Source organism: Typopeltis vanoorti, chromosome 1 (assembly GCF_054136105.1).
Source record: "Typopeltis vanoorti isolate ZY-2024b chromosome 1, IOZ_Tvanoo_1.0, whole genome shotgun sequence".
Classification (NCBI taxonomy): Eukaryota; Metazoa; Arthropoda; class Arachnida; order Uropygi; family Thelyphonidae; genus Typopeltis; species Typopeltis vanoorti.
In genome coordinates this window covers 22236199-22248631 of record NC_143549.1, presented here as the reverse complement: position 1 = coordinate 22248631, position 12433 = coordinate 22236199, and the positions used below count along the sequence as shown (strand labels likewise).

The 12433-nt window shown below is 34.6% G+C and overlaps 1 protein-coding gene across 1 annotated transcript in view; it reads left to right on the top strand.

Annotated features, from left to right (window-relative positions):
• LOC150109827 (RNA helicase Mov10l1-like) overlaps positions 1–11981 on the top strand; it is a 223644-nt gene extending 211663 nt beyond the window's left edge. Inside the window, exon 9 of the mRNA XM_090396278.1 lies at positions 11878–11981. Within this exon, the coding sequence (XP_090252404.1) occupies positions 11878–11981 (104 nt within the window). The remainder of the gene's footprint in view (positions 1–11877) is intronic.
• The last annotated feature ends 452 nt before the right edge of the window (positions 11982–12433 follow it).

The following is a 12433-nucleotide window of genomic DNA, read 5'->3' as shown; positions in this document are numbered from 1 at the left end:
TTAGATTTTATATATATATATACACAGAGTCCATCAAAAAAATGTATACACACTTCAGCAAAAGTAAAACTTGTATAAAAATTGTAATACTAAATTTATACAGACATCAAGAGATGAATGCAAGTTACTTTTGACTTCTACAACTATAAGAGGTGCTCAACATGGTTACCACTAGTGTCCGGACACTTATTATTACGGCAAACTACTGCTTGGGAAACTTTGGCCAAATTGTCCAGTGGGATTGCTGCGCATGCTGTTTCAGTTTCTTTCTGAAGGGCCACCAGTGTGGCTAGTTTTCTACGATACACTATGTCCTTTAGAGCCCCCCCCCCCCATAGGAAGTCCAAGGATGTTAAATCAAAAGAACGGGAGGGGAACTCAACTGCACCTCTTTGTCCTATCCGTTGTCCCTGCAAACTCTCATCGAAGTAAGCTCTCACGTCTCTGTGGTGCGCCATCTTGTTGGAATAGAAATTGATCATTCTCATAAAGTGCATGAATGGCAGGCAAAATGGATGTGCTTAGCATATCTAGGTACACTTGACCAGTAACAGTACCTTCAAAGAAGAATGGTCCTATTAAACCTCTAGATGACAATCTACATCAGACATTGAGCACCGGTAAATTGACTGTCTTGTCCACATGAGTGTCTAGATTTTCTGGAGTCCGTAATAAAATTAGTTTAATCCTTTATCCAAGTGTGAACAAACAAAGTTTGCGCCTGAAAGTATCTTCAGGACTGGGGTAAGGTGATACCACACCATAATGCAAAACACATCTCCTTGCAGATATGTCTAATGTTATGCATTAAGGGAAGGGCCACTACCCACACTAGTTTCGACCTTTATTGAGGTCTCTTCAGTGGGAGCCAGGCCCAAGTGGAGATACCAGGCAGAAGCATTAGCAGGTCATCTCTACCTATAGGAGTTGCCAAATGGTGTGTCACCCTTTTTTTAATAAATTACTCTGGATTTAGAGAAAGATGTTGAAAGTTTATTTTTCACTTGGTTAGAGTATAATAAAATTAGTTTAATCCTTTATCCAAGTGTGAGCAAACAAAGTTTGCATCTAAATTTTCTCTTTGAAAACAGTCCTTAAACTTGAAACTTCCATTAGATTTTATATATATATATACACAGAGTCCATCAAAAAAATGTATACACACTTCAGCAAAAGTAATTCAGGGCAATTACTTTTGCTGAAGCAAAATTAAAGCAAAACACATCTCCTTGCGGATATGTCTAATACGTGTCTACGAGGATATGTCTAATGTTATGCATTAAGGGAAGGGCCACTACCCAGACTAGTTTCGACCTTTATTGAGGTCTCTTCAGTGGGAGCCAGGCCCACGTGGAGATACCAGGCAAAAGCATTAGCAGGTCATCTCTACCTATAGGAGTTGCCAAATGGTGTGCCACCTTTTTTTTTAATAAATTACTATCCTATAGGTAGAGATGACCTGCTAATGCTTCTGCCTGGTATCTCCACTTGGGCCTGGCTCCTACTGAAGAGACCTCAATAAAGGTCGAAACTAGTCTGGGTAGTGGCCCTTCCCTTAATGCATAACATTAGACATATCCGCAAGGAGATGTGTTTTGCATTATAGGAGATACTGAGATAGGAATGTTGGTAGCTTGCTCCACCTTTGCAACGAGTTGCCCTGGTGTGGTACCACCTTACCCCAGTCCTGAAGATACTTTCAGGCGCAAACTTTGTTTGCTCACACTTGGATAAAGGATTAAACTAATTTTATTATACTCTAACCAAGTGAAAAATAAACTTTAAACTTTCAACTTCAATTTCTGGAGTCCAGTAAACACAATTATGCCGATTCACTGTTCCATTTAGCTTAATCCACAATTCCTATCAGACAAAAGGAACATAAATGACACATTAAATATAATAACTATAGTGAAGCTGGCCTTTCTGATCATGCCCTGAATGTACATAGAATTGACTGGAAAAGCACCAGTTGTTTACATCACACCAAAACATGGTATGAATGCAAATTTAAGGAAGTCTGTGAGATTCTTATCAACCACCCCAATCTGAACAATAATGATGGTCTAAAAATCCCAAGCATATGGAAGGCACATATTCTACCCACTTAACCTTTCTCCCTAAGAGTTAACTATAAACAGGACTGTACATAATCCAGAATCCTAAATCTAATATAACAATGGTCATGCTAAAAATAGGACATCATTGTTTCTGTAAGAAAACTATCTATATGAAAGAATGTTTCTCTTATGTTATCTTAAATAAAATTTAGCTTTGATGTAGTTTCTAAATAATTAATTTTTAATTCTATCTGTAATTTTTTTTTTTTTCCACTGGAGGTCATGGCAGTAGAATAACTGGGGATCAAAGCATTGTTTCTTTAGCTTACTGTGTGAAATGTAATTCAGCTTGTCCTTGTATATTTGTATATACTGCAGATGATGACCTCAATATGAAGGTCAAAACGTTGGGAAATTAAAATAGTTATTTATAACACTGTTGTAAATTCCATAATTTCTAAAATGAATGCTGATCACCATGCAACGCTAAAAGAAAGGACCATTAAGAAAGGACTATTGTGCTTCATCAGACCAAACCATCTTCCTCACAATACTGCATTCTTCGTTGAAACCACTCACAATCCTGCATTCTTTGATCAGGATCATCTTCATTCATTGCATGTACGTAATAAGCTTTGGATGTAAACTTTCCATTTAGCTGCCTTAAGAATGCGCAGCATATTCTTGCACTTCTAACTCCTGTCTCACGTGCACATTGTGTGATAGACTTCTATGGCAAGCGTGTAACTGTTTCTGTAACTGTAACTCTAAATGAGCTTTTTCGCACAGCATCTTGCTTCCTCGTCTATGGTGTTTCAACACCATAGACGAAGAAGCAAGATGCTGTGCGAGGCCTCTGGGATATTCCCTAATGCCCATGACACACATGTACCATGGGTCTCAAACTTATCACGAATACATGAAATTGTCAGGTGTGTTGGAGGTGGTTTTGCAAATTCACGTTTCCATTGTCTTTTGAACTTCACTAACATTCTAATCTTTAGAGGTACCTGTGGCATAATTAAAATTAATAACTTAACACGTATAAAACCAACATAATAATTTTAATGAATTAAAGGTATAAATATTTCGTACTGAAAGTAGTAGTACATCATCAGTGTAGAACAAACAGTTAAAGGAATGGAATACAAAGTACAGAACAGTCGGTGGATTACCAATGAAAATTGTTGCCGCGTGCCAGAAAAATTAATATTAATAAATTATTATTAAATAATTTTTAAAAACTTTTTCATTGATAGTTGCATAAGATAAGAATCTCCCAAACTTTTGGGAGAGAGAGACAGTCATTTCCATTCAAATTCGGCCAGTGTAAAAGGGTTTCACAACTTTCTTTGAAATGGCAATCATATTTAAATATGAATATGAATTGTTATACAGTAAGCAAAAAATTAACCCTGACAATACTCCTACAAATAAATGGGTTGTTAATATTTCTGGACGCTCTTTATCTGATACTGAAATGAGTGCATTAGCTAAAGGCTTTGATTTTGCATAGTACCTAAACGCATCCCTTATCTTGATTTTTTGCATAACATTGAACCTAATCTGTCAGGACTTTCTAGGCAAAGATGCTAATAAATTATGATTTGAAGTTGCTGCCTCTCTTTTTAAAAGCATATTACTGCCATGTAATTTATCGAGTGAAATCCCATGAGCTAACTTCATTAAGATAAAATAGTGAAATGTCTGTTTCAAAAGCTGATAAAGGAAAAGCTGTAGTGGTCATGGATAAGGCTGACTATGAGAGTAAAGTAACCTGCCTTTTACAAGATACCTCCACCTATCAAGAAATCAATTAATCGTACAAATTCACAAATTATACAAATAAGTTGCTTGTGATGAAGTTATCAGTTGGGACAACACCGTGGATAAACTGCACACTCATTTTGGAAGAACTCCTCGTTTATATGGCCTCCCAAAAATCCATAAAGAAGGTCATCCAGTAAGACCCATCGTGAATTATGTTGACTCTACCACATATTGAATTGCTAAATTTTTGTCACGTTCATTAGCTGCCCTTACTGGACATTCTAGATCGTTCATCAAAAATTCTACACATTTTCCTGAACAAATCAAGGATGTTCAAATCAAAGAGTGTGAATTGTTAGTCAGTTTTGATATTGTTTCCCTTTTTACCAATATTCCATTAGCTGACACTATCAACTTACTATATGATGATTACCCTCCCTCTGGATATTGCAAAGATTTTTGAATTTGTTATGCATTCAGGATATTTCAGCTGGAAAAATAAGATCTACAAACAAGTTGAAGGTACTGCCATGGGTAGCCCTCTGTCTCCACCTTTGGCAAACTATTTTTTTTAAACATCTGGAAGACACCTTGTTCTCATCCCTTCATCCCCAACCCTCCCTTTGGTTTCATTATGTCGATGATGTCTTTGCTATTTGGCCACATGCTGAAGAGGAACTTACCACATTCCTACAACAGATAAATGGCCTTCACCCATGCATTCAGTTCACCATGGAAAAAGAAAAGGCTGGTAGTGTACCATTCTTGGACATCCTCCTTACATGCACATCCTCTGGTACTTTGTCAACAAGTGTCTATCGCAAAACTTCCTTTACTGGCAGATACATTCATCAAAAGTCTGCTCATCACACCTCTCAAAAAATTGGTGTTATCAAATCTTTAATTAATAGAGCACATAAAGTGTGCTCCTCCCCCTTAAGCTTACAACAAGAACATTTCACTATAAAAAGTTAATAGAATCTAATGGTTACAATCCTGATCGAATCCAACAGATAATTGACTCCTATGTTCCAACATCTCAGGATTCTTCAACAGACTGCAGAGTTCCATTTCTTTATATTTCAGACATCTCAGAACCTATTAGCAGAATTTTGAAGAAGTATCATCTTATTCCCACATATTTTCCTATCAACAAAATTTCTCACTCGTTGCCATCTACAAAAGACAAATTGACAAATCTTTCATTAGCTGGTGTTTACCAGATACCGTGTGAATGTAATTTATCATACTTTGGACAAACAGGCCATTCTATGGAAAAAAGAATGAAGGAACATCAGTATTATATCAAATACATGAAACCTCATAAGTCTGGTCTAGCACAACATAGCATTGATAAGCATAATATCTAGTGGGATAAAGCTTGTCTTCTAAACAGATGCAAGTTTAAATATGAACGTCTTTTCAAAGAAAGTTGCGAAGCCTTTTTACATTGGCTGAATTTGAATTGAAATGACTGTCTCTCTCTCCCAAACGTTTGGGAGATCCTTATCTTATGCAACCATCAATGAAATAGTTTTTAAGAATTATTTAATAATAATTTATTAATATTAATTTTCTGGCACGTGGCAACAATTTTCATTGGTAATCCACTCACTGTTCTGTATTTGTATTCCATTCCCATAACTGTTTGTTCTACACTGATGTACTGTTACTTTCAGTAAGAAATATTTGTACCTTTAATTCATTAAAGTTATTACTGTTGGTTTTACACATGTTAAGTTATTAATTCACCAATATTCTCAAATTTAAAATACCACTTTAAAATGGTCTTGTGTTCCTCGAACGACAATCATACCCAGGCCATTTTGTTTGACTGTCCTACCGGTCACGTGTTCATACGAGTAATGACATCCTTTGAGAGCACATCATACTACTACACATTGCTACAGTAATTCTATCCAACTTCAAAAAACATCCATAGATGACATCTGTTAAAGTGTGACATTTTTTTGATGGACTCTGTATATAGGGTATAGTTAACTGAGATTCAATATTCTTTAATATTTCATCCTGGGTTTTAGTAACAGATAAAATTTTATCATATATTCTTTTTTCTAGAGTATTTCTAAGCTCTTCATTAAAATAATTTTTTTCTGAAACCTTATCATCCAAAGTAGTCTGAGAAAACTTTTCTAATTTAGGTAATTTTCTTCTATCACTTTTAGAGGTATTGATATCACCTTTGATGTGAATAGATTTTGGTAAATTAGGATTTAGACTCTGAATTAATGACCCTTCCATCTGAGCAACTTGCAGTTTTTTCTACACTAGTAACACCAGGTTTATAAACAGCTCTTCTTAATTCAGATTTCAAACCATTCCTAAATGGAAAGAAAAGTGTTCAGATTCATCAGTCCCAAAACTATAACAACAGGTTTGTCAGTTTATCATAAAACTGATGAATAGATTTTATATTGATCTGAATGCAGAAATGAATTTTCAATAGATTAGGACCTAATTCTTCCTTCTTAGAAAATTTATTAATCAAATTCTCTTTAAATTCTGTATAAGTAGTTGCTTTTCTGAGCATTATGGTTTTGAAGTCAAAACTTCAAGGAAAAGCTAAAAGTTTTGACTTCAAAACCATGAGTAACTCTTTCAGACCAACTACCAATAATGTTAACATTTTTGGGAGGCTCAAGAAATGCCTCTGGGTTCTCATTTGGATCATCAGCTGTAAAATTAGGTATGGTTTGAGTTAAATTTACATGCTGAGAAAATTCTTCATCTTCTAAATTTGAGACAGTCTCCAATAGCATTAGAAGCATTCAGATTCATTATGTTATTCTATGAACTAAATATGTCTGATGACTCACCTCCTTAATTTTTACTTAGAATTATCTTAGCAGGTTACACTAATTTTCCTGGCACCATTTGTGAATAGCTTTAAATCATTAAGTTGTTGGTAAAAATTTAATTTATTATTATTTATTAAATCCTCATTAAGAGTTGCTCCTTTTGTCAAAATAGGCTGCAGATAGTATCAGGTTTCTATACTGAAATTTAAGCACACAAGTAAGATCCTAGATATACATATTTTACTATGATAATTTGCTATTTATTTTCAAAATTCAATTTTAACTTCAAACAATAATTAAGTAAATTGAGTCTTCACATACCTCTATTTACAGAAATGAAAAACAGTTTAATAATATTAACATGGGAATTTTCCCAGAAATAATACATATAATAATACCAAGGTACATTTTAAAAATATGCAATATTCTGAACTTTACTTCAACAACAGAAACTTGTTTTAAAATCTAAAAAGATATACAAACAAATCATATCTTATCTAGTTTTTGGGCCCCAAAATATACCAACTAAAAAGAACATTGTCTCTTAATTGCATCTGGACCTCTCATGAAAGAAGCCATTTATTTAAATTGTACATGTTTTGGTCATAAAGTATTACAAAATAAAGATTTATTGTTATATAGACCATATATTTATAACGTACTTAAGCTCTTACAAATTGCCTACTGGTTTCGCTAGTAACTGACTAGCTTTCTCAAGGCTTGCATAGTACAAAAAAAGGTAAATGCAAAAAAGGTTTAAAAATACAAAGAACCGTTAGTACCTGTTAGGTAGCTAGAGTGACACGTTCGCGTGACATAACTACTCAGCATCATGAACACGCATTACATGCAAACGTAATATGATTATTTGCGTACTGTAGCTCTGTTGAACTGAGGGAGTTAATTAGATTTTTCCAGGTATCGTTCAGAATGGCCCCTTGATTTCTGTTTAGGTTACTTCCCGTACGTAGTACAACTGCCACTTCTTTAAATACTCGATGTCTGTAATCCTCGTCTACATAGGGCATGGAGCTGTTATTCCAGTCTATAGTGTGGTTCGAAGTTGAAAAGTGATGTGCCAATCCTGAGGTGATCGTTCTGTTGTGATTAACATCGCCTACATGTTCTTTCTGTCTTATTTCCAGGCTTCTTGAAGTCTGTCCAATGTAGGAAAGACCGCACATGCATGGAATATTATACACACCTGGATATTTATAAAATGGCACACTGTCTTTAGGAGATCTAACCATCATAGGTCACAGAAACACAGCATCATCCACATGCTAAGAAATCGAGCTAGAAAATTTATCTCTGACGAGGAAGAAGTTCAAACAGAACTGTCTCAAATAGCTACAACTCTATCACAAAATGGTTATCCTAGACACATCATCAACAAATTTCTATACAAAGATAACCAACAAGAAAGAACAGTCGCCCAGCAAATCTCAACAGCAGTCATCCCCTTTATAGGTTCAACTTCCACAAAAATTGCAAGATTGTTAAAGACATAACATCAGGGTTGTATTTAAACCAACAAATAGCATAAGACAGGTCCTAAGATCTCCTAAAGACAGTGTGCCATTTTATAAATATCCAGGTGTGTATAATATTTCATGCATGTGCGGTCTTTCCTACATTGGACAGACTTCGAGAAGCCTGGAAATAAGACAGAAAGAACATGTAGGCGATGTTAATCACAACAGAACGATCACCTCAGGATTGGCACATCACTTTTCAACTTCGAACCACACTATAGACTTTAATAACAGCTCCATGCCCTACGTAGACGAGGATTACAGACATCGAGTATTTAAAGAAGCGGCAGTTGTACTACGTACGGGAAGTAACCTAAACAGAAATTAAGGGGCCATTCTGAACGATACCTGGAAAAACTAATTAACTCCCTCAGTTCATCAGAGCCACGGTATGCAAATAATCATATTATGCGTTTGCATGTAACGCGTGTTCATGATGCTGAGTAGTTATGTCACGCGAACGGGTCACCCTAGCTACCTAACAGGTACTAACGGTTCTTTGTATTTTTAAACCTTTTTTGCATTTACCTTTTTTTGTACTATGCAAGCCTTGAGAAAGCTAGTCAGTTACTAGCGAAACCGGTAAGCAATTTGTAAGAGCTTAAGTACGTTATAAATATATGGTCTATGTAACAATAAATCTTTATTTTGTAAGCCATTTATTTCTTCAATAGAAATAGTTCTTCTTCTGAAAACCACTTTATTTTGGAAATAACTGAACATTTCATATTCTTAGTTGGAGATACAAAACGTTCATGCTTGACAGTAAAATCTTCAAATTCGAACACTGTCTAATGTTCCTCTTTAATAGTTTCTAGAAAAATCACACAGTAATGTTTCTTCTTCAAGATTAACAACTTTTTTCCTCTTCCTGTACTAAGGATTTCCAAGAAAAAGTTATCGAGCTGTTCATATTAGATAATTGCTGTATCTATTAATTACTAATAGTTAGTAATTGATACAGCAAGTTGATTTTTAGTTTACACTAAAAATCACCTTTCTGTATATATTCTCTGAAATGATCATTAAATCATTACTGTACTAATTGAACCTTCAATATCCAACAAACATTTTTCTTCCTATCTGAGAAACTTCATTTATCTAGTTCCAAACTTATAAATTTCTTCCACAACTATTATTTCATTACTTTTGTAACATAACAGCTAAATGACTTTCAAAATATCTTTCTGAAAGACTACTACTAATGGAACTTTTTCTCACTGGTTCCAAAAATTCTTCCATATCACTACATATCTGTGTGTCTCTCTCTCTATATACCCCCCTCCCCTCCACAATTCTATCTAGCTGTTTACTTTGTTAGCATGTTCTTTTCACTTGTGCATGATACTTCTGGTTCTGTTTCAGCGAAGAAGTGAGGGAAAATATCGCTATTTCATTATCTTAACAGTGCTTTGCTTGAAGGTAAAAATTCACATTTCCAGTCGACTAAGTCAATATTTTTTAACTTATGTATTTTAAACCTGGCTAAATATTAAACTATAATTCTTGTCTTGGTAGGCCAAGTGAATCTTCCACTACATTCACTTTGGTAAAATTTTCTGCTATACACAAACACAATTCCCAATTCTCAACTGTATTAGTTATAAACATTCAATCAGCTGTGCTTCTGCTCACAGTATAAATCCATTAACAAGAAACTGGTAATTTGAAAGTGTATACTAATTTACATAAACAAAATTTTGTAGAACATCTGTATTGATATACCGATGGTCTGCAATGATGGCCCACCCTAAGAATAAAATAACATAAAAAAATATTTATTAGTTACAAAACCTACAAGTTTTGTTATTAGTAATCTAATCTCAAATGTAATCTCAAAGAATGGCTACTCATTTTGGATCTGTATTGATGTTCGACATTTTCATCATTATATGTCAACGATATTAAATTCTTCTTCACCTAAAATTTGATCCAAGTCTACACAAGAATTAAATAATGATATGTGTGAAGTAGAGATGCATCAACATCTCCAAAATCTTGACTAAGAAGATTACATTACAGTAAGGACTTGAGCTATCTTCAGTATGTTCTGGTGCTATCTGATCACATGCTTTATTTAGTTATTCTCCAATGAAAAGTAACAAATTCAGAAGCATCTGAAAATTTTCATCATAACGAGAGTAATATTCAGTCTCTTTTTTTATGATTAACACGTACTATTTGGATTACAAGACCATAGGTTTCAATACAGATATATATAAAAACGTCTACTAGTTTCGCTAGCTGTAACTGATTAGCTTTGTCAAGACGAGAAGGTAAAACAATTAGTAAATGCAAAAAAACAAGCAAAGGAATGCAGTAGCAGTTAACAACATTTAGACAAAATCGGAAGGCTTGCGTGACATGTTACACATGAAGCATGAAGAGTTAGTCATTATTACAAAGTCGCGTTACATACTTTTTGGCGTAATGTAGCTCTGCTAAACTTAATGAGTTAATCATATTTTTCATATATCCTTTAATATAATCCCTTGGTTTCGATTAAGATTATAACCTGATCGTAGGACTACTGCAGCTTCTTTAAAAGTTCGACAACTGTAATCCTCTTCTACATATGGCATGGAGCTGTTATCCCAATCTATTGCATGGTTTGAAGTTGAGAAATGATGTGCCAAGCCTGAGGTGTCTGTTCTGTTGTGATTGATATCTTCAGCATGTTTTTTCTTTCTAATTTCTAGGCTTCTCAAAGTTTGGCCTATGTAGGATAGTCCACACGTGCATGGTATGCAATAAGCACCTGCATATTTGAAGAAAGCTACGTTATCTTTAGGGGATCGTAACAACTGTCTAGTGGTACTTGTCAGTTTAAAAACAACTCTGATGTTATAAGGCTTCACAATTCTAGCTATTTTTGTGGAGACTGAGTCAACATAGGGTATGACAATGGATGAAACATACTGAGTTGCTATACGTTGTTGTTGGGGGTTGTTACTGTAGAGAATTTTATTGATTATGTTTTGAGGATGACCATTCTGTGATAGAGATTTAGATATAAGGGAAAGTTTTGTATATACATTTTCTTCTTCTGTGACTATATTTCAGGCTCTGTTTCTTAGCATATGTATGATGCTGCATTTCTGTGTATGGTGATGATTAGAAGAATAATGGTGGTACCATCCAGTATCTGTGGGTTTTCTATATATCATAATTTTGATATGTTCATTTTCTTTTCTTGTAACTAGTACATCTAAAAAGGGTAGTTGACGATTGTTTTCCATTTCTAATGTAAATTTGATTTTATGATTTAAAGAGTTAATTTTATGGAAATGTAAGCTGTCTATTTTGTCCTTCCAGATAATGAACACATCGTCTACGGTTTGGGGTTAATTTTAGCTAGAATGTCATTTTCCAATTTCTCCATGAACAAGTCTGCACATGGTGATGACAGGGGGCTGCCCATGGCTAAGCCTTCTAATTGTTGATACGCTATATTGTTAACTTTGAAGAAATTGGACCTGAGACAATGATGGAATAAGTGTGAGATATCACTTGGAAAAAAAGATCTTTTATCATCTCCATGACTTCTTCCACTGGTATGTTAGTAAACAAAGAGGTAACATCAAGACTTGCCAAAATGTCTATGTTCGATAAAGTGACATTTTTAAGTTTCTCAACAAAGTGTTAAGAATTTTCAATATAAGAATCCGATTTTCTGATTTGTTCTTTTAATAGGTTTGCGAGATGTTTGGCTAGAAGATATATATGTTGGAGAGAATCTGCCATCAACGATCGGGCGGAGTGGAACTTCATCTTTATGTACTTTGGGTGCACCATAAAGGCAAGGTGTTATAGGATGTAAAGATTTTAGTTATCTTTTTAACTCCTGAGGCTATCCATCCATATTGCGAATCAGAAGATTGGTCTTATTGTAGTTCTTCATAGTTGGATCCTTATCTAAAATTTTATATGTGGATTGATCAGATAGTAAAGGATTTATCTTCCTAACACAATCTTTAGTGTTCATAATGACTGTGGAGTTCCCTTTGTCTGCTTTAGTTACTATTATGTCCTTGTTTCTTTTTAAGTTCCAAATTGCCTTCCAATCTGCAGGAGTGGTATTCTGTTTCGGTGGTTTAGCTTTAGAGGGGATGATAGTACTTTGGAATCTAATATCATTGGCTATTGTCTCAGAAGTGGATAAAGACCTTTCTCAATATTGCATACAAAGTCCATTTTTGGGATGTGGTTAGGAGCAATGGAAAAGTTAAAACCCTTTTTTAGAATTTCA